Source organism: Heterodontus francisci, chromosome 15 (assembly GCF_036365525.1).
Source record: "Heterodontus francisci isolate sHetFra1 chromosome 15, sHetFra1.hap1, whole genome shotgun sequence".
NCBI classification, from domain to species: Eukaryota; Metazoa; Chordata; class Chondrichthyes; order Heterodontiformes; family Heterodontidae; genus Heterodontus; species Heterodontus francisci.
This window is the reverse complement of record NC_090385.1, coordinates 42,314,391-42,338,068: the sequence shown is the minus strand read 5'-3', so window position 1 is coordinate 42,338,068 and position 23,678 is coordinate 42,314,391. Positions and strand designations below refer to the sequence as shown.

General features: G+C 43.4%; 1 protein-coding gene across 1 annotated transcript in view; it reads left to right on the top strand.

Annotated features, from left to right (window-relative positions):
* The first annotated feature begins 1,962 nt into the window (after positions 1–1,962).
* LOC137377877 (ras-related protein Rab-38-like) overlaps positions 1,963–23,678 on the top strand; it is a 30,734-nt gene continuing 9,018 nt past the window's right edge. The window contains exons 1-2 of the mRNA XM_068047947.1: positions 1,963–2,553; positions 13,113–13,393. Of these exons, the coding sequence (XP_067904048.1) occupies positions 2,352–2,553; positions 13,113–13,393 (483 nt within the window). The 5' untranslated portion in view covers positions 1,963–2,351. The remainder of the gene's footprint in view (positions 2,554–13,112; positions 13,394–23,678) is intronic.

Sequence of the window (23,678 nt, the reverse complement as noted above, 5' to 3'; positions counted from 1 at the left end):
AGTTGAACTCAAGCGGTGAGAGTGACTGCCTTTGACATCAAGACAGCATTTGACCGAGTTTGGTATCGAGGAGCCCTAGCAAAACTGAAGTCAATGGGAATCAGGGGGAAAACTCTCCGCTGGTTGGAGTCATACCTAGCGCAAAGGAAGATGGTTGTGGTTGTTGGAGATCAATCATCTCAGCTCCAGGACATCATTGCAAGAGTTCCTCAGGGTAGTGTCTTGGCCCAACCATTTTCAACTACTTCATCAATGACCTTCCTTCAATCATAAGGTCAGAAATGGGGATGTTCGCTGATGATTGCACAATGTTCAGCACCATTCGTGACTTCTCAGATACTGCAAGAGTCTATATAGAAATGCAGCAAGACCTGGACAATATCCAGGCTTGGGCTGATAAGTGGCAAGTAACATTCGTGCCACACAAGTGCCAGGCAATGACCATCTCCAACAAGAGAGAATGTAACTATCTCCCTTGACATTCAATGGCATTACAATCACTGAATTCCCCCACTATCAACATCCTAGAGGCTACCATTGACCAGAAACTGAACTGGAATAGGCATATAAATACCATGGCTACAAGAGCAGGTCAGAGGCTAGGAATCCAGCAGTGAGTACTCACTTCCTGACTCCCCAAAACCTGTCCACCATCTACAAAGCACAAGTCAGGAGACTGATGGAATACTCTTCACTTGCCTGGATGGGTGCAGCTCCAACAACACTCAAGAAGCTCAACACCATTCAGGACAAAGCAACCCGCTTGATTGGCACCCCATCCACAAATATTCACTCCCTCCACCACCGATGCACAGTGGCAGCAGTGTGTACCATCTACAAGATGCACTGCAGCAACACACCAAGGCTCCTTAAACAGCACCTTCCAAACCCGTAACCTCTACCAACTAGAAGGACAAGGGCAGCAAATGCATGGGAACACCACCACCTGCAAGTTCCCCTCCAAGTCACACACCATCCTGACTTGGAACTATATTGCCGTTCTGTCACTGTCGCTGGGTCAAAATCCTGGAACTCCCTTCCTAACAGCACTGTGTGTGTCCCTACCCCACATGGACTGCAGCGGTTCAAGAAGGCATCTCACCACCACCTTCTCAAGGGCTATTAGTGATGGGCAATAAACGCTGGCCTAACCAGCGATGCCCACATCCCATGAATAAATAAAAAAAGAGATATTACCATTGACGTTTGTTTTGAGCTTAATTGAAACTGTGTAGGATTCCAACGATGCAGAAGTCAGAGTAGGAATGGAAGTGATAAGCCACAGTTGCACTTCCAAACAGAATGGAGATGTTCAGAAAAGCATCACCTAATTTGCATTTGATCTCCCCACTGTAGAAAAGGCACATCATGGCCAGTTAATACAATATGCTAGATTGGAGGAAGTGCAGGTGAATTGTTGTTTCACATGGTTGTAGTGTTTGGGGCCCTGGACAGTGGTGTGGGAGAAGATGAAATCAGCAATGGTCTGTGACATGATGGCTTGGTGTTCAGTAGTGGGGCTATGGTCTGACGGAGATAGGAGTCATCAGAAAGTTGGTGTTCAACCTCAGCCATACACCTCCTTTATCAGCTGATTTAATAATGAACCTAGGTTGGAGCTCAGAGTTTGAAACTGATAAAGTGATATTAAAGAGTTAGTGTACATGGGAGGAAAATATTTTTTGCAAACATTTTTATGAGAAAAACATTTTGTGGAAAGAGTGAAGTGTACACAAGTAAATGACATAGAACTTACAGCACAGAAACAGGCCACTTAGTCTCTGCACCCGTGCTTATGCTCCACATGAGGCTCCTCCCACACTATTTACTTCATCTCACCCTATCAACATCTTCTCTTCCTCCAGTACTTATCTAGCTTCCCTTTCTGTGCTATTTGCCTCAACCATATTGCTATGTTTATGCCGTAGTAGAACTTTAGTAACTGCAGGTCCTGAACTCCTCCTGTGCAACATCGGGAGAGATCAAAGTTTTTTTTAAATAAACTCCCTGCTTAGGCTCCATACATGTTTATTTAACAATCACTTACCCAGAAAGTTGATAATCAAGTGCCCAGTCACATGTGTAACTGCTGCAGACAATTAAACCTCTAAGAGACTTGCCCAAGGGATAGAGTTGATAGGATGAAGACATTGCCCTTTTAATTTTTTTTTGCCGGGCCCGGAGGGGGCTTAAGACGCAGGAGGAAAGATACAAATACTCAATAGAGAGCATGCGTGGAAATTAGTAGTGGGTAAAGTTAGTTTGGAGAGTTTGAAACGGATTAAAGCGGAGGATATTTAAAGAGAGCGAGTGTTAGGAGGAAGAGCTGAGGGGTATAGGTTGGTGCATCAATGGAGAAAACACAGAAAGAATATTTGTTCAAGGTTTTAGTGATTGGAGACCTGGGTGTTGGAAAAACCAGCATCATCAAGCGGTACGTTCATCAGATTTTCTCCCAACATTACAGAGCAACCATCGGGGTGGACTTCGCCCTCAAAGTCTTAAATTGGGAAGAAGATACTATTGTTCGGCTACAACTTTGGGATATAGCAGGTAAAGATAATGCGGTTTCTCAATGTGCGAACCTATATGCTAAATTGGCTTTTTTAAGCATTAACGAATTTGGTGACTTTCTCCTGAGTGAACTCATTAAGGAGTGGTTGATAGAATTAAGCGTTTTTTTTTTCAAAATTGCTGTAGACTGATCCATAATCAAGTCAATTTGTGTTTTGTGAACAGACTAGTCACTTATTGGAAGTGACATTCACCATCCGAAAGTTAGCGGTGAGTGAATCATGCCAACTCATCCCGCTGCACATTCCCAAACTCGTACCAACACCTCTCGCTCTCTCAATCTGAAGGGAGGATCGATAACTGAGGTTGCTCAAGATTTTGGTTTATTGTAGCCGCCTCAGTAAACGGTTACCGCAGACTTGCGACTGGCTGCGAAATTTCACGAGTCTTTAACTATTTTAGGCGTCTGCCTGTTTATTTGAGGCGGGTGCGTCTCAGTGTAACGTGTACCGTGTAACTCGGATCCAGTTGAGCACTGGGAATAAGTAAGGCTCTCGGGGCTGGATGAGTGTTGCTGTGCTCTGGAACTTTACCTCCTTCAGGTCAGGGAAGGAGACAGGGGCAGACCAGAGCACCCTTGATGCTCAATGTTGCTGGTTTCACCTCTAATATAGAAGCAAGTCTAGCTGCACTAGTCCGTGGTCTATAGATTCAGATAATGTCACCAATCCTGGTACATGAGAACAGATCATTGGATGTGTGAGAGAATGTGGGGAGGTCTGTGTAGCTGGGTCAAAATCCTGGAACACTCTCCCTAAAGTATTGTGGGTGTACATAACTCATGGACTGCAGCTCACCACCACCTTCTCAACGGCAATTAAGGATGGGCAATAAATGCTGGCGTAGCTACCCATGACTCACCCCCCCCCCCCCCCCCATGAATGAATTTTTAAAAAGCTGTAAGGTTGGAACTAATGGATCTGATCAGTGCTCTTTGGCTCAGGAATGGTACCATGCCCTGAAGATAGCACATGTATGTGTATACAGCACGTTCTGAAGCTGTGAAACAAGGACCTGCGACTGGACCCGATGGCTCATGTGTCATGGACAATGGAACTCATGAGCTTGGAGATTTTCCTTTTTTAACATGGAAACCTATTCAGTTTGGCTTATGCTGTTCTCAAATGAAACTTTCAACTCTTGATACCATAAATATCCCTTGTATTTTACTATCTTCTGAGAAAGTTGGGATTCCTGAAGATTTTTATGCAGAGAGTGGTTAGGATCTGGAATGCACTGGGGTGTGGTAGAGGCAGGTTCAATAGAGGACTTCAAGAGGGAATTGGATTTTTATCTGAAAAGGAAGAATGTGCAGGGTTAAGGGGAGAAGCTGGGGAGAGTGGCACTAGGTAAATGGCTCTTTTGGAGAACCAGTGCATATATGATGAGCTGAATGGTGGCCTCCTGTGCTGTAACAATTGTGATTTTTGTGCACTTCAGTTTTTCAAGCTTCAAGTTTCTTGGAGCGGGGTTATGCGCACATTGAAGTGTCACAGATGACTGATTTAATAACTAGATAATGTTTGCTTTGGGGGATAAATGTTCAGGATATTGAATGTCCTTGCTCTTATAGTGCCTAGAAAGGAAGACTCTGATAAGAGATCAGAGCAGTGCTGAGTTTCCCCTCCAACCCAAAGATGAGGCAGTTACACAACTGTCCTTTTCCGACTGGGCATCTGGATCTTCGAGTCTGCATAGTCAAAACAAGATTGTGCATTTACCAGTGAACAATTGGAGTTTAGAAACTTAGTTCAACTTTGCAGTCAGTCAGTCTGACTCCAGTCTCCAGCCTTTTTAAAAGTAAAAGGACTGCAGACTCTTTCCCTGTTCCCATAGCCCCTCCCCTCTTCTACTGATTCAAAAGAAACTGATGTAGAAGTTATTTAAAGATTATTTGTCCAAATAAGCAAGTGATATTTAAGGCCTCAAGAACCAATGCTGAAAATATCCCCTTCATTTCAAATACATATTTTGATGAGCAGACAGTGCTAAAGACTAGAGGGCTGATGTTGTTTAGCTGTACGGGCAAAAACAGGCCTGTGGAATTACTGGTGACCACAGATTTTAAAAATGACTTCTAAAATGATAAATAGAATTAACAACACTCAAATTTGTCCTGCATTTTCATCTTGTTACTGAGGGATCACATGATTTTGGGCAAGCTGTAGTGTAAATATTCTGATGTGCAAAGTAGTCCAATTGTATGGGAAAGGCTGGATGGAGCAGAGAATCTTTATTTTTCTAATTTTTGTAGGACTCCATTTTGGTAGAGGAAAAAGTTCTCTAACCCCTGTAAATACAGTTTCCAATCTCTACATTTCAGGTATAGGTCAATTTTATGGTACTTTTTTTTTTAAACACTATCTATTTTAATGTCTGGTGTGACTCACTACCTTGTCACCCCTGGAATACAATATTTCATGGTAAACACCTTTTTAAAAAAAAAAAAAAATAATTTAACCTGTACACTTAAGTCATGTACCACAGCTGTGTCTTTTTATTTTGTTCTCCAATCCTGGCAATTTCATAAGTGCAGTGACTAGAATGTCACTTAAATGAATCTTCTACTTGTAGCAAAAGAACCATGAATTGTACAACGCAAAGGCCTTTCAATGCATTGTCTTTTCAAAGAGCAATCTAGTTAGTCCCACGCTTTTGTTTTCTCTCCAATATCCCTGCAATTTTTTTTTTCTCTAAGTATGTATCCAGTTCCTTTTTTTTTTTTTTGTTTTGCAAAGTGGCTGGAACTTGAGAACAAACCTTCACTTAGAAACTGTCTGAAGTCAGCTAGTTCTAATCCAGGAAAATGATTTATTTGATGTAAGCTTTAAAATATGTTTTTAAAAAAAAAAATATATGTATCCTCTGGCACTAGCCTACATAATGGGAACTGAGCTCACCAGAAGTTACTTCTGCCTGAGTTCCTACTTTTTTTCCACTGTAACATGGTGCTGCTTGTAACTACTTAACAGTTCCAACATTCAACTGATCGGGTAAATTTGGTCTTGTCTAATTCTGGAGGAGGTGTTTAAACCCTCTCTTGTAAAACACTGACAGTCAGCTTTAAAGGCTGTATGTAAATTGTATCTGCTAGTCATGATTTGTAGAGCTTGCCATCTCTACTAGTGTGCAAGTAGACTCCTTCCATATCTGCAGGTAAGGTGAAGGTCGGGAGCATGGAGAAGATGCCAAACAGAGTGGAGGCTAGGACGTAACCCTACTTGAACACTAGGTCAGACAGCAAACTCTATGATCATCATGGCTGAAAGTAAAGACAAAAACACATCAAATCCTGATCAGAGAGCTCCTCTATGCTAGTGCTGTGCTAGTTGCTCACATGGAAACTTGGCTACAAAGACTCATGGACTGTCTCTTCCATGCCTGTAACTTGTTCTCCTTGACTATGTGTCAAGAAAATAGAGGTGATGGGACAAGGAGTTGCATCTCTGCCTTGATTTACACTAAATAGCACCCCACTGGAAGTGGTTAGTAAATTCAATTTTGGGTCCATGATGACAGACAATCTGTTCCTTGATGCAGAGCTCAATTTGTGCATGGGATTACACCAAGCCTGTGTTCTCACCACCTTGCTGTATGGCTGTGAAATATGGGTGACTTGCAGCTACCAGGGAAAGAAGCTCCATAATTTCCATCTTGGCACACTAGGCCGGACGACCAGTGGGACACTCAAAACTCCACTTCAAAGATGCTTGCAAATGTGACATGAAGGCCCTAAATGTTGATTATCGCACTTTTAGATGTCACGAGCTGCTGAAAGAGGGAAATGGCAACACATCCTGTGGACTGGAGTGCACTACAACACCCAGTGGCTACAGCAGCTTGGCAACAGGCACCAATGTCAAAACAACCCACAGCTTTATGTGCGGCAATTGCGGTAGAACCTGCCTCAAGGATTGGCCTTCAGTCATCAGCAAAAGTGCCTCCCTTTTTTTTTTTTTTTTCCCCCCCCCACAAAATGGATTGCTTGCTGATTGTCCATCATCCTTCATAAATGAATGGATGCCAACACTGTCTCTGACAAGGGCATTCATTTAAGAATTAAGTAGAGAAAGGTCTACAGGTTCTCTAGGCTTTAGAAGTTATGATGGAGAAATCCAGGAATTCCTGGGGAAATTTTACCTTTTATACCCACACGCTTAAGTTGTGTGCAAAAATGTGATTCTTTGCTCAAAACTATTGAAGTTTTAAATTCATTGAAAAGGAATTAATTATGGTTAACAAAACTATAAATTACCCTTCATCTCCAGTTGCAAATTAAATCTGACATTTTGCTCTGGTAATATTGATTTTTTTTTTTTTGTCAAAGATTTGGTTACTGCTGAGGGGTGAAATTGATCTTTTTCTTCAGCTGTTGCTACACAATTTTTGCTTAATGTAGAGTTTGGGGGCAATTAAAAGATTACTTAATGTAGCTTTAGGCCCCCTGAATGAACATTTTCTAGGCTATGCCCAGCCATTGTTAGATGGAAGATAATTTTACAATACTTGCAGTCCATTTTTGAGATGAAATGGCTATTCTCGAACAAAATACAACTGGCATTATTTCTACATTTGCGTCATACTCTTGTAGAATTGCCAGTGTTTGGAAATACAATGGAGGGGTGTCTCATTAAAATTTGTAAAAGTGTGCTTGTGGCGTTTCCTTGTCGAGCTGTACTGCAGAGACATCTAAATTGTGGGCTACGTACAGCTACCATCCTTCAACCTAGTCTTTGCACTTGTATTCCTTGTTGGGTTGAACTTCATGTACCTGGATCTTTTAGAAAAGGGTGTTGGTGCTGTTAATCAATATTTGATCCTAAATCTACACATTAAGATTTATCAGCAACATGGGCTATATGCAAATTAATGCAAAAATAGATGTTGAACTTTGTATGCAGCTGTCAGTGATTGCACTCCTATATGGCTCATCAAGACAACATTGGATACCCTTGTTTGCTTTTAATTGAGCTTTATGTATAATAACCAGTGATACTTTGCACCAGCGTTCATTTGGGGGAACTTAAGAGTGGCTCATCACTTAGTATGGTAGATTGTAAGCATCAGACTAGAGGCAATGTGCTGTCTCTCTCCCAACTTGCCTTGCCACAGCAATGCATACCTTTTAATTGGGAATCATGCCTTTTATTTTTCTTTCCCTTCCAGTGAGAAAAGAATCCTGTTCAGAGCAGTAAAGATTAGAATGTTTAAGTAAAAATAAAACATGTTCTTGATCTCTACTTTTACTGCAGGTACTTTCCAGTTTTAAAATAGGCATTTTTTGTTCATGGAATGTGGGCATCACTGGTAAGGCCAGCATTTGTTGCCCATCCCTAGTTACCCTTGGCGGTGAGCTTCCTCCTTTGCATCACGGCAGTCCACCTGGTGCAGGTATACACCCACACGTTTGTTGGAGTTCCAGGATTTTGATCTAGTGACAGTGAAGGAACGGTGATATTTCCAAGTCAGGATGGTGTATGCTTTTGGAGGGGAGCTTGTAGATGGTGTTCCCATGTTTTGTTGCCCTTGTCCTTCTAAGTGGAAGAGGTCATGGGTTTGGAACGTGCTGCAGTGCATCTTGTGGACGGTACACATGCTGCCATTGTACGTCGGTAGTGGAGGGGGTGCCAATCAAGCAGGCGGCTTTTCACGGATGGTGTCAAGCTTCTTGAGTGGTGTTGGAGCTGCACTCCTCCAGAGAAGTAGAAAGTATTCCATCACACTCCTGACTTCTACCTCCTGTAGATGGACAGGTTCTGGGGAGGTCAGGAGGTAGGTTACTTGCTGCAGAATTCCCAGCCTCTGACCTCCCTTGTAGCCATTGTATTTGTGGCTCCAGTTCAGTTTCTGATCAGTGATGACCCTCAGGATATTAGTGGGAGATTCAGTGATGCTAATGTTGAATGTCCAGGGGAGATGGTTAGATTCTCTCGTTGGAGATTCATTGGTGCTTAAGTGGCAAGTAACATTCATGCCACACATCAGCCCAGGTTTTGTTGCATATGGACTGGTTCAGTATCTGAGGAATTGCGAATGCTGAAGAACACTGAACATCCCCACGTCTGACCTTTTTTTTAATGATGGAGGGAAGGTCATTGAAGCAGCTGAAGATGGTTGGGCCTAGGACACTACCCTGTGGCTGAGATGATTGGCTTCCTAACTTTCTTTGTGCTAGGTATAACTCCAACCAGTAGAGAGTTGCCCCCTGATTCCCATTGACTTCAATTTGGTTAGGGCTCTGAGGCCCCACTCAGTCAAATGCTTGCTTTATTCATTCATGGGCTGTGGGTGTCACTGGTTAGGCCAGCATTTATTACCCATCCCAAATTGCCCTTGAAGGTGTTGGTGTGCTGCCTTCTGGAACTGCTGCAATCCTTGGGGTGTAGGTACACCCACAGTACTGTTGGGACGCAAGTTCCAGGATTTTGACCCAGCTGCCTTTATTGGGGGGCAATCACACTCACTCTTATCTCGTTCAGCTCTTTACACCCTTGGTCCAAACCTGAACTAATAAGGTCAGGGGTCAAGTGACTGAATTCCAACTGAGCCGGCCAAAGACTGAAATGTTGGCATGAGTGAGAAGTGTTGAAATGGTAAGCAACTTGGAAGTTCAGGTCATACTTTTGCACTGAGTAGAGGTTTTCCGCAAAGCAGTCACCCAATCTGCGTTTGGTCTCCCCATTGTAGAGGTGACTGCATTGTGAGCAGCAAATACAATACACTAAATTGAAGGAAGTACAAGTACATCGTTCCTTCACCTGGAAGGAGTGTTTGGGGCCTTGGATGGTGAGAGGTAAAAGGACAGGTATTACAACTCCTGCAATTGTGTGGTAAGGGGACAAGGTGTGGGGGTGATGGAGGAGTGGACTAGGGTGTCGGAGGGAACGAACCCTTTGGAATGTTAACAGGAGGGGAACGGAAGTGTTTGGTGGTTTCCTGCTGGAGGTGACGGAGGATGATCCTTTGGATCTGTAGGCTGGTGGGGTGGAAAGTGAGGACAAGGGGGAACCCTGTCGTGGTTCTGAGGGGAAGGGGTGAAGCAGAAGTGCGGGAAATGGGTTGGACACAGTTGAGGGCATTGCCAACCACGGAGTGGGGTGGAATCCTCAATTAAGGAAAAAGGAAGATATGTCAGATGGTCTAATATGCATAAGCCCACTATCTCTAGAGATTAAGTCAAGGATGGGAAATGTCACAAATGGACCATTTTAAAAGCGAGAACGGTGGAAATTGGAAGCAAGTTGAGGTTTTCCAGTTTGGGGCGAGAGCAGGAAGTGGCACCAAAACAGTCATCAATTCACCAGAAAGAGGTGAGTAGGACTGGAACAAGGAATGTTCAACATATCCCACAAAAAGACAGGCATAACTAGGACCCATGTGAGTACCCATAGCAACACCGTTTACTTGAAGGGAGTGAGTGGAGTTGAAGGAGAAGTTGTTCAATGTGAGAACAAGTTCAGCCAGGTGGTGGATGGGGACTGGTTGGGCTTCTCCAAGGAAGAAGTGGAGAGCTCTCATTATTCTGGTGGGGGATGGAGGCCTAGGGAAATTGGATGTCCATAGTAGAGGTGGTTCCTTTTTTTTTTATATATTATAGATACAGCACTGAAACAGGCCCTTCGGCCCACCGAGTCTGTGCTGACCACCAACCACCCATTTATACTAATCCTACATCATTAATCCCATTCCCCTCTCACATCCCCACCTTCCTTCAATTCCCCTACCACCTACCTATACTAGGGGCAATTTATAATGGCCAATTTACCTATCGACCTGCAAGTCTTTGGCTGTGGGAGGAAACTGGAGCACCTGGCAGAAACCCACGTGGTTACGGGAAGAACTTACAAACTCCGCACAGGCAGTACCCAGAATAGAACCCAGGTTGCTGGAGCTGTGAGGCTGCGGAGCTAACCACTGCGCCACTGTGCTGCACTATTAATGGTTTGCAGGGGGTGGGGGCTGGCAGGAATATAGGGGCAAGTTTGCTTCAAGATCATAGAGTAGATGAGTAAAAACCCTTTTTTTGTTTTTAAATGAGGCTTTCATGAAACTGGAAACAAAAAACTAGCTAAATTTTGATTTTTTTTTTCAGGATGATTATGCTAGCTCCACATCCATGCAAGAGTAACCACCTCTTTAGGATGCAGTAACTGTAAACCTATTTTATTAGAATGAACAGTCCAAGTATCCTTTTCCAAGAGTGCAGTGTCCTAATAATTAGGATGTTGGTAGCCTCATCCAGGGAATCCAATGCAATTTCTTGATTAGCTAATTGGGATTAGAATGATTTGTGCTTTTGGCATTATGGCTGGTGCTGCTTGCAGGGAATTTGGGCTATTAATTGAAAGACTTGAGTGTCCTGGCAGGTTTATTTTAATAGCCTGGATACAGTCCTTTAGTACTATTTTTCTGTCATTGGAGTGGGGGAAATGAGTTTCACTGGGTGAAATGCTTTGTTTCTATGTATTTAGACTTCCCTTCTTTCCTCTGCTCTTCTGCATGATCCAGGACCAATTAGTTGTTACATCAGCCAGTTATGCTATACTTGTACCTGTAGATCTGTACTTTATATTTGGCATATAAATTGTATTTTATTTTCAATGGAAAATGCTGAGAAGTACCAAAACTTGGTTTGATTGCCTAGGAAAGGAATGTTTCTTCATCCCTCCCCATTTAGGAAGTTGATCTACACACATTTCTAAATTCGCCATGTCAAAAGTACTTGCTTTTCCCTAAAATGCAAGTGACGTGATGAATACGTCTTGTTTAACTTGTAATAAGTTTTTTTTCTTCTTTTTGAATTTTTTTTTCAAGCATTGTAATGGGCAAAGCCCTTGGGTTTCAGAGTTTAAACAAGACCATGAGAATATTTAAATGCCCCACCCCAAGAATATCCTCAAATTTCAGGTAATAGAATTGAGTTTTTAAACTTTGTCAAAGAGCTATGACTTTGTATTTGAGCCATTTCTTAGGCTGGCTGTTGGCATTGCTGCTTTCAGTTTTCTAGGTTGGTATGTCTAGAGTAAAGTGTATGTACATTGCTATAAAATGGAAGAGAAGGAATTTGTCATGTTAAGCTAGGGCAATTTTTTTTCTTGGCTTGTCTAGGGCAGCTATTTGACTCAGACTGAAGTGTTTTAGTGTTGCCTTCTATAGCATGCCTTGTGTTCTATCAAGTAGAATTTGGTTAATCTTATTTAGATCTCCGTCCCATGATCTGAGATCCTATGATGAGGCCACTGCCTGTTTTCAATGGGGGACAACCAAGTTTCTTTAGATTTTGTGAATGCCTTTAAAAGGGCAATGACCAGATTGCAATAAATGCAGCTTTGGCCTGAAGGCTATCTGGTTTATTTTTGAGGTTTTGAATGATCTGAACAGTACCCTGTCCAGCTTTTGTGAATCTAGGTAGACTGCCTGAAATTCAGGAACTTGCTTAGTTTTTGTGCTGCTGTTTCTGCCCTACCCCAAAGTTTGGTATCCATGTAAAGTGGGAGTTGTGCAGTTTTTTGTTGTCCACATGTCTGCAAACTCGCCACAAATATCTGGTGTGACACCAGGTCTTGTTAATGACTGGTGCATTTTTGCTTATCTGTAAAATGAACAGCTGTGCACTTTTCATTAAATTGAACTGTTCTGTTCTAAGCCAGTTTGTACCAAGTTCAGATGCAATAATATTGCAGTGGAAACTGGTGCGCATCTTGTATGCTGGTTGGGAGGTGGAATTGACTCCAATGCAGAAAACCTGGATTAACAAAATGGTAGGCTGAGCAAAAGTTTTTTTTTTTTTTTTGAGCCTGACTCTAGGAAGCTGGAATATTGTCCACCTGGTTCTGAATTGTATCCTCTGCAATACTTGTCACTTTTTTTTGTGTGTGCTCACATTCACCCTCTAATTCCATGGGCTTGGGTGGGAAAAAATCAGAGGTGAAACTGATCTTGTCTTTGTCCCCCAACAGCTACACGCCCACTTCTAGCAAGAACATTGGCTATTTGAGACTTTCTTGCACTTTCTTTCCCATATGTTCAATGCCATAGTTTGGGGGAAGAAAAGTCCTAATAATTGAAGTACAGGAAAGTGTATTTGAGGGTTGGAATGGAGTTGGTACTCTGGCCTTAACTGAGCTACGATTAGCACCAGCAGCTGGCTGCCACAGCTTGGGGTGGTGACTATCCTGGCCTTTCCTAGTAATGACTGCTGAAACTGAAAGCTAATGTGCAAAAATTTGGTTTGGCTTTCAATAAGCTGAGCCAAGATGCTACAGTGCAGTCACCCTCTCTCCTTGTGAGTGTTATTTCTGTCCTGACTTTTTTTTTTGGTCCCAATGCATGCATGACTGTTCAATATCTTGCAACCTCTTTCCTTCATCATTTTTAATTCCCATTTTCCATGTTAAAAGAAAAATACGTTGGGGTGGATTCAAAATCTGGTCTCTAAGCTGAAGGGTTAGTTTGCTATCTCTCATGCACAATTTAATTGTCATGTTTTTGTGGGGTGAGGAGGGAGGAAAATACAATTCTCAAACTTTTTTTTCCAGGGCAGGAACGTTTTGGTAACATGACTAGAGTGTACTACCGGGAGGCAGTGGGAGCCTTTATAGTCTTTGATGTATCCAGGGCATCAACTTTTGAAGCTGTTTCAAAATGGAAAAATGATCTTGACAGTAAAGTAAGGTTGCAGAATGGTAACCCGGTACCTGCAATCTTGTTGGCAAACAAATGTGACCAGACGAAGGAGGGACTTGGCAATACTTTGCCCAAGCTGGATCAATACTGCAAAGAGAATGGCTTCATTGCCTGGTTTGAGACATCAGCAAAGGTAAGAAGGTTTTTGTTTGGGGTTAGGGGAAGGGTTGCTTAATAATGGGGTAAAAGTTGTTCCTTTTTTAATTCTGGGGTCCGGTTTCCCCAGACTGATAGTCTACAGCTGTAAATTCTCTTGAAATGAGTCTAGGCAAACTTTTCAGACATGTACACATAATATGGTTTGGCACTGAAATTGTTTTTTTTTTACCTGGGTACTACACAGCTGGCTGGTGTAAGACATTGAAATGCCGTACTAGGTTGGCCGTGATTGCTGTTTTAACTTTTTTTGGGATCGGGGTGGGGTGGGGGGGGGGGGGGGTGGTTGCGTGTGTGCGTGCGTGCGCGTGTAGTACTTGACACATCGGTGGAGCCTTACTGTCCGGTACTACATCGGACCTGGGAGTCCGTCGCTGGGTCACAATCCTGGAACTCAGTTGCTAATGGCACTGTGGGGGTACCTACGCAGTGGTGCAAGACGTCAGCTCACCACTTGAGGGCAATTGGGGATGGGGAACAAATACTGGCCTTGCCAGCAATGCTCATCGCATGAACAGATTTCAAAATAAAAAAAATTCTTCAGTTGCATTCAATGAAGCTCATGTTCCATAGCTGTGACTTTTTGAATTGAATTATTGGCTTAATCATTAAAATAAAAGCAAAATACTGTGGATGCTGGAAATCTCAAATAAAAACAAGAAATGCTGGAAATACTCAGCAGGTCTGGCAGCATCTGTGGAAAGAGAAGCAGAGTTAACGTTTCGGGTGACTGATATGTTCGGAACAAGGGTTACTGACCCGCTACGTTAACTCTGCTTCTCTTTCCACAGATGCTACCAGACCTGCTGAGTATTTCCACCATTTCTTTTTATTGGCTTAATCATTTCAGGTTGGGGAAAATATGAATCAATTGTATTTTTTAATTCACTTGTCTGATCAGCTAGTTCAGTACAGACCAGAGTCAGATGAATTTCGAGGCTCTGGACACTAAACATCTGGGGCCCCTTTGCACATCCTTGCGATTTCCTTCACCAATCCATTTAAAACTCACTACAATGGTAACCGCCCAGACAACCAATTTTATCTGCAGCACCTGTGGAAGAGTCTGTCACTCGAGAATTGGCCTTTATAGCCACTCCAGGCGCTGCTTCACAAACCACTGACCACCTCTAGGCGCGTACCCACTCTCTCGAGACAAGGAGGCCAAAGAAAAAAATGTTAAGTGTCTTTATTGTAACTCTCTGCCTTGCCACTTGCTGGCAGTATTTTTTAAATCCAGTAGTTTTTGTATTTAATGTTAGGGGCTCATATTTGGCTGGGCCCCCATACTAATGCACCTGCCAAGGAACTTGGAACCCTCTTGATCCTGATAGTTCAGTTCAGTATTGTACAGTGAGACTTTGCTGTTGGAAGAATATACTGAGTAAAATGCAGGAGGAGCTGAATTCATGTGCTTAGTTATAGCTGAAATTCCTTTTTTGGCCAATAGCTGCAATATCCCCAGTCTTCATTTTGACATGTTTAATAGTTTTTAAACCTACAGTCTGAACTAGTTCAATGTTTGCAACATTGTTGCAAGGGGGAGGAGGGAATAGAGACCTGGATGGATGCAACTGCAATAACATGGAAGCTGGACACCATCTAGCAAAGAAATGTTGCGCTTGCTGCCACTGCGCCCCCCCCCCCCACCCCAAACCATCACTGGACTCTACCCAAGCACACTGGCTATAGGAGGCATTGCAGCAATTTTCCAAGGTTACTTTGGCACCCCTTTTACCACTAAGTAGGACAAGAGCAGCATGCTTTTTTTGGAATGCTATATATTGCCTGTCTCACAGACATATTCCCTCAGTTGCTGTCAATATCCTGGAATAACTGACTTCCAGTGTTCCCTGAAAGCTATCTGCACAAGGGCTGCAATGCAAGATGGTGGTCGAACACCTTGACAAATGTAATTTTATCAGTATTGATCAGGCACCCCAACAACTTGTATTTTTTATGTAACATCTTTAACATAATAAAATGGTGAAGACTTTTCCTAGTGTCCCAAATTAAAATTTGACACCAAGCCACTTAAGGAAATAAGAAGACAGAAGACCAAAAACGTAGTCAAAGTAGTAGGTTTTAAGGAGCATCTTGGAGGAAAGTGTAGTAGAGGTTTAGGGAGGGAATTCCAGAGCTTGAGGTCTTGGAGTTGAAGGCACTGTTGGCAATGGTGGAGTGACCTTAAAAATCAGGGGTGCTCAAGAGGCCAGAATTAGAAAAGCATAGAGATCTTGGAGGGTTGTGGGGCTCTAAACGAGGATCATAATTTTAAAATGGGAGTTGCTTAACTGGGAGCCATTGTAGGTCAGCAAAAAGGGTGATGGATGAACAGGTCTTTGTGCAAGTAAGGGTATGAGCAACAGAAATTTAGATGATCTGAAGTTTGTAGAGGGTGGAATGTTGGATGCTGGTGAAGTGTATTGCAATGGTCAAATCTAGAGTTAACAAAGGCATGATGGGATTTCAGCTGCAGATGAGCTGAGGTGGGGTGAAGTCAGGATGTTACAGAAGTGAAAATAGTCCATCTTGATTCCAGTCAGTGGTCCGAAAAAGACACTAATTTTCTCTGTTACACAATGGAGGAAGGCTTTATTTGATATGAATGGAAGTTCAGGAAGATAATTCACACATTGCTAATAACCTTGAGCCAAATATAAATTTGACAACATTCCTTCCTCCCAGAAAGTATTGGAACAGATGTTTGACGTGGTAATAACAGTTTCACTGGTATGCTATCATTACTCCACAAACTGATGGCAACTTCAGGAGTCTGCATATGTGCAGAATAACTCAAATTCCAAAAATAGTGTCGAGGTCTACACTTGCATAAGTGCACTATAGGAGCTCCCGCAGACTGCAATCTCTATTGCAATCATTTGACAATTTTCACTTCTACACAGTTGGTCTCGCTGTAAAAACACTTAAGTTGCATCTTGAAAGGTGCAACTGGGTTTTTAATGGCTTACTAACCAGAATGACTGCTAATTTTGTTTTTGGAGTGAGAAATTTCTCAGTCAACATAACTGAAAAACATTTCATTTTAGATCTTCTACCTTTAATCTAAATTTTCAGATAGTGAAATAATTGGATTAGGTGAAGGATATTTGATTTGCTGAGTTTGAATAATTCAATATGATTGGCTGCTTGCTGAATGTTAAGACATCCCCATGTTTTGGTGCCGGATTTAAATTGCAATCAGGACTGGACAAAATTGCTCAATTACTAGTTTTTTTTTTGTGGGCAGATTTCTTCAAGGTCAGTGGCAAGTACCCTTGCTTGGCCACAGACTGCAAAATCTGGGCCATTACCCTGGATACTCTTCTGCATTAAATTGCATCTGCCCATTCTACTAACCTGAATCTTTTTTCAAATGGCAGAGCTTGCTATTTGGCAAGCTGTGCACTTTTTTTGAGAGAATTTTCAATATTTTCCTTTTTTGCCCAAGATCAAATCATCCCAAAATGGATCCAGCACTAATCCTTTGGGTACACCCATTTCCAAGACATCCAATCTGAGCAACACCCATTTGCCCTAAATTGTCCAAATTTTTTTTTTAAAATAATGCTCCTGAGGAGAAACTTTATTGAATGCTGCCTTAAACCTATTCAACCCACCCCCACTCCCCTCCTCCATTCAGTTACTTCAAAGACTCTTGTAAAATGCAGTTTGCCTTTTTTAAAAATCCATGCTGTCTGTCCTTGAGTTATCTCTGACACTAAATGCTTACAAATTTTAATCATTGTCCACAAATTGATTAGCTAATAGCTTTACTAAATTTATCAGGTAGATGGCAGTATTATTGGCTGCCTCCCATCCAGTCCTCCAGCACAATTTTAATATAAAGCATCATTGAAAAGTTGACCAATTTCCTCCTTCTGACACAGCGAAGGGTGTAGCCATCCAGGCCGAGTGAATTATCCAATTTATTCAAACCAGTCCAAGTTATTGCTAATTGTTCCACAAACATTGTTCACCATTTATCTCCATTGTAATATCATCCAAACTTGACTTTGCCTCTTTTTTTGTTCCTGTTAAAATACAAATGTTATAATGCTTAAAGCCCTTGCTATTTGCAATACCCTTTTCATAGATTAAGGCAAGAGTGATGGCCCTTGACATCAAGGTGGCATCAAGGGGCCTGAGTAAAATTGAAATCCAGGTGGGAGTGGTGAAAGCTCTCCATTGGCTGGCTGGAGTCATGCATAATGCAAAAGAAAATGGTTGATTATTGGAGGCCAATCATCTCTGCCTCAGGCCCAAGCATTTTCGATTGCTTCATCACTGCCCTACATCTGTGGAGTCCGAAGTGATTGATTGATTGCAGTGTTCAATTCAGTTTGTAATTCATGCTAAAGCAGTCCATGCTTGCATGCAGCAAGATCTAGACAGCATTCAGGCATGGACTGATGTGTCAAGTAACATTGCATGGAATTTGTGTTGCATGAATGATCACCTACCAAGGAGAGTCTAATAACCACCCCTTGATATTCAATGACATTACCTTTGAAATTCCCTTACTGTAAACATCCTGAGGGTTATGATTGACCAACTTAACTGGACTAGCTGCATAAATACTTGGCTGCAAGAGCAGCTCCGAAGCTGGACATTCCACTGTGTAACTCCAGACTCCCCAATACCTGTCTGCCATCTACAAGGCTGAAGTTGGGAGTATGTTCCACTTGCCTGGATGAGTGGAGCTCCAACAGCACAAGAAGCTTGACACCATCCAAAACCAAGCAACCAACTTGATTGGCACATCATCCCACCACCTCTATCTAAAAACTCACCAAAGTTTCTTTGATAGCACCTTCCAAACCTGTGTTCTCTACCATCCAGAAGGGTGGTACCACCCATGGGAACAGCACCTGCAAGCTTCCCTCTAAATTGTACACCATTCTGACTTGGAAATCTGTTACTGGGTCAAAATGCTGGAACTCTCTCCTTTCACCACTGACCACAGACACCACACTATAGCAATTACTGAAGATGGCTCACTGGGGATAGGCAATAAATGCTGGCCTTGCCAGTACTGCCCACAAAGGAAAATGAGACTGGCAGTCAACATAAAAGGGCACCCAAAAATCATCTCTACTGGCATATAAATAGTAAGAGGCAGGGTGGGTCCTACTGGGGACAGAGGGTGATTTTATGCTGAAAGGCACAGTGCAAGGCTAGAATACTTGTAGTTTTTCAGTGTTTACTAACCATAAGAACACTAACAATATTGGTAGAGGAAATGGATGGGGTGAAAATTGATGGGCAGTACTAAAGGTTGACTGTACTTAAAAGTGGATAAGTTACCTGGTCTGATGGCTTGCACCCCAGGTTGCTAAAGGGTGTAAGGATATTCCTAGGAATTAAAGGCTGGTCAGTTAACATCTGTGGTGGGTAAAGTTTTTAAACAAATCAGCAGGCACTTGGTGAGGTTTGAATTAAGCAGCGCCAACACTGATTTGTGAAAACATCCTGTTTGACTAAGCTAATTGAATTTTTTTGAAGGGATGTTGTATGGATTGAGTGATTGTTGCGAATGGAAAGCAGTTTCCACGGGCATTCCACAGGGCTCAGTGTTGGGTCCCTTGCTGTTTGTGGTGTGAATAAATATTAATGATTTGGAATTAAACATGGGAGGCATGATTGGGAAATTTGCAGGTGACACAAAAATTGGCCATGTAGTTCAGTGAAGAGGATAGCTGTCGACTCTAGAATTATATGAATGGTCTGGTTGAGTACAAAGAACAGTATAGCACAGGAACAGGCCATTCGATCCTCCAAGCCCGCGCCGATCTTGATGCCTGCCTAAACTAACACCTTCTGCACTTCCGGGACCCATATCCCTCTATTCCTTTCCTATTCATATATTTGTCGATGTCTCTTAAACGTCGTTATCGTATCTGCTTCCACCACCTCCCCTGGCAGCAAGTTCCAGGCACTCGCCACCCTCTATATTTTAAAAAAAAAACTTGCCTCGCACATCCCCTCTAAACTTTGCCCCTCTCACCTTAAACCTATGTCCCCCAGTAACTGACTTTTCCACCCTGGGAAAAAGCTTCTGACTATCCACTCTGTCCATGCCGCTTATAACTTTGCAAACCTCTATCATGTTGCCCCTCCACCTCCGTCGTTCCAGTGAAAACAATCCGAGTTTATCCAACCTCTCCTAGCTAATGCCCTCCAGACCAGGCAACATCCTGGTAAACCTTCTCTGTACCCTCTCCAAAGCCTCCACGTCCTTCTGGTAGTGTGGCGACCAGAATTGCACGCAATATTCTAAGTGTGGCCTAACTAAAGTTCTGTACAGCTGCAACATGACTTGCCAATTTTTATACTCTATGCCCTGACCGATGAAGGCAAGCATGCTGTATGCCTTGACTACCTTATCCACCTGCGTTGCCACTTTCAGTGACCTGTGGACCTGTACGCCCAGATCTCTGCCTGTAAATACTCCGAAGGGTTCTGCCACTTACTGTATATCTCCCACCTGCATTAGACCTTCCAAAATGCATTACCTCACATTTGTCTGGATTAAACACCATCTGCCATTTCTCCGCCCAAGTCTCCAACCGATCTGTATCCTCTGACAATCCTCATCATTATCCGCAACTCCACCAACCTTTGTCGTCCGCAAACTTACTAATCAGACCAGCTACACTTTCCTCCAAATCATTTATATATACTACAAAGAGCAAAGGTCCCAGCACTGATCCCTGCAGAACACCACTAGTCACATTCCTCCATTCAGAAAAACACCCATCCACTGGTACCCTCTGTCTTCTATGACCAAGCCAGTTCTGTATCCATCTTGCCAGCTCACCTCTGATCCTGTGTGACTTCACCTTTTGTACCAGTCTGCCATGCGGGACCTTGTCAAAGGCTTTACTAAAGTCCATATAGATAACATCCACTGCCCTTCCTTCATCAATCATCTTTGTCACTTCCTCAAAAAACTCAATCAAGTTAGTGAGACATGACCTCCCCTTCACAAAACCATGCTCTGTCTCGCTAATTTTGTTTCCAAATGGGAGTAAATCCTCTCTAATAATTTCCCTATCACTGACGTAAGGCTCACCGGCCTATAATTTCCTGGATTATCCTTGCCACCCTTCTTAAACAAAGGAACAACATTGGCTATTCTCCAGTCCTCTGGGACCTCACCTGTAGCCAATGAGGATGCAAAGATTTCTGCCAAGGCTCCAGCAATTTCTTCCTTGCCTCCCACAGTATTCTGGGGTAGATCCCATCAGGCCCTGGGGGCTTATCTACCTTGATGCTTTGCAAGACACTCAACACCACCACCTTTTTGATAATGAGATGATGGAGACTATCAGCACTCCCTTCCCTAGGCTCATCATCCACCAAGTCCTTCTCTTTGGTGAATACTGATGCAAAGTACTCATTTAGCACCTCGCCCATTTCCTCTGGCTCCACACATGGATTCCCATCTCTGTCCTTGAGTGGGCCAACCCTTTCCCTGGTTACCCTCTTGCTCTTTATATATAAAAAGTCTTGGGATTTTCCTTAATCCTGTTTGCCAATGACTTTTCATGACCCCTTTTAGCCCTCCTGACTCCTTGCTTAAGTTCCTTCCTACTGTCTTTATATTCCTCAAGTGCTTCATCTGTTCCTAGCCTTCCAGCCCTTACAAATGCTTCCTTTTTTGTTTGACTAGGCTCACAATATCCTGTGTTATCCAAGCTTCCTGAAACTTGCCAAACTTGTCTTTCTTCCTCACAGGAACATGCTGGTCCTGGATTCTAATCAGCTGACGTTTGAAAGACTCCCACATGTCAGATGTTGATTTACCCTCAAACAGTCTCCCCCAATCTAAATTCTTCAGTTCCTGCCTAATATTATAATTAGCCTTCCCCCAATTTAGCACCTTCACCCGAGGACTACTCTTATCCTTATCTACAAGTACCTTAAAACTTATGGAATTATGGTCACTGTTCCCCAAATACTCCCCTACTGAAACTTCGACCACCTGGCTGGGCTCATTCCCCCAATACCAGGTCCAGAATGGCCCAATCCCTAGTTGGACTATCTGCATACTGTATCAAGAAGCCCTCCTGGATGCTCCTCACAAATTCTGCCCCATCCAAGCCCCTAGCACTGAGTCCCAGTCAATATAGGGGAAGTTAAAATCACCGACCACCACAACCCTGTTACCTTTACATCTTTCCAAAATCTGTCTACATATCTGCTCCTCTACCTCCTGCTGGCTGTTGGGAGGCCTGTAGTAAACCCCCAACATCGTGACTGCACCCTTCCTATTCCTGAGCTCCACCCATATTGCCTCGCTGCATGACCCCTCTGGTGTCCTCCCACAGTGCAGCTGTGATATTCTCCTTAACCAGTAATGCAACTCCCCCATCCCTTTTACATCCCTTTTACATCCCCCTCTATCCTGCCTGAAGCTTCTAAAGCCTGGAACATTTAGATGCCAATCCTGCCCTTCCCTCAACCTAGTCTCTGTAATGGCAACAACATCATAGTTCCAAGTACTAATCCAAGCTCTAAGTTCATCTGCCTTACCTGTTATACTTCTCGCATTGAAACAAATGCACTTCAGACCACCAGTCCTGCTGTGCTGAGCAACATCTCCCTGCCTGCTCTTCCTCTGAGTTCTGCTGGCCTTATTTACTATGTCGTCATTTATTTCACTAGCTGTCCTACTGCTCTGGTTCCCACCCCCCTGCCACACTAATTTAAACCCTCCCGAGTGACGCTAGCAAACCTTGCAGCGAGGATATTAGTGCCCCCCCAGTTGAGATGCAACCCATCCTTTTTGTACAGGTCCCATCTGTCCCTGAAGAGAGCCCAATGGTCCAGATATCTGAAGCCCTCCCTTCTACACCAGCTGCTCAGCCACATGTTTAGCTGCACTATCTTCCTATTTCTAGCCTCACTGGCACATGGCACAGGGAGTAATCCAGAGATTACAACCCTAGAGGTCCTGTTTTTTAACTTACTACCTAACTCCCCCTGCAGGACCTAGTCACTCTTCCTGCCTATGTCATTGGTACCGATGTGTACCACAACCTCTGGCTGTTCACCCTCCCCCCACCCCCTTCAGAATGCCCCCTGTCTGTTCAGAGACATTCTTGACCCTGGCACCAGGGAGGCAACACACCATCCTGGAGTCTTTCATGTCCACAGAAGTGCCTATCTGTGCCCCTGACTATAGAGTCCCCTATAACTATTGCTGTTCTGTGCTTTGTTCCTCCCTGCTGAACAGTGCCAGCTGTGGTGCCACTTCTCTGGCTGCTGCTGTTTTCCCCTGGCGAGCCATCTCTCTCTCATCCTCCCCCCCCCCCCCCCCCCCCCACCCACCCCCACCCCCAAAAAGTATCCACGGTATACTTGTCAGAGGGGGGATAGCCACAGGGGATTCCTGCACTGACTGCCTGCCCCTTCTAGCGGTCACCCATCTATCTGCCAGTAGGTGGATAAGTGGCAAATGGAGTTCAATCCACAGAAGTAAGGTAATGCATTTGGGGAGGACAAACAAAGCAAGGAATACACAATAAAAAGGAGGATATTGAGGGGTAGAAGTGAGTAACCTTGAAGTGCATGTTCACAAGTCTGAAGGTGGCAGGACTGGTAGATCTTGGTTAAGAAGGCATATGGAATGTTTTCCTTTATTGGCCAAGGTATAGAATACAAAAGCAGGGATGTAATACTGGAACTGTATAAAACACTGGTTAGGCCACAGTTGGAGTATTGTGTGCTGTTCTGGTCACCACATTATAGGAAGGACATAATTGCTCTGCAGAGAGTACAGAGGAGATTTAGAAAAATGTTGCCAGGGCTTTAAAGTTGCAGCTATGAGGAAAGATTGGATCAGTTAGGGTTGTTTTCCTTCGAACAGAGGAGGCTGAGGGGTGGCTTAATTGAGGGGCTAGATAGAGTAGATAGGAAGGACCTGTTTCCCCAGCAGAGAGGTCAGTTACCGGGGGCATGGCTTTAAGGTGATTGGTAGAAGGATTAGAGGGGACATGAGGGAAAAACCTTTTCACTGAGGGTGGTGGGTGTCTGGAATTTACTGCCCAGTCCAGTGGTGGAGGCAGAAACTCTCAACTCATTTAAAAGGTACTTGGATCTGCACCTGAAGTGCTGTAACCTGCAAGGCTTCAGACAAGGTGCTGGAAGGTGAGATTCGATTGGGCAGCTAGTTTTCTTTTTTCAGCCAGTGCAGACACTGGGCTGAATGGCCTTCTGTGCTGTTACTTTTTCTGATTTTAGATTTTTTTTTTTTT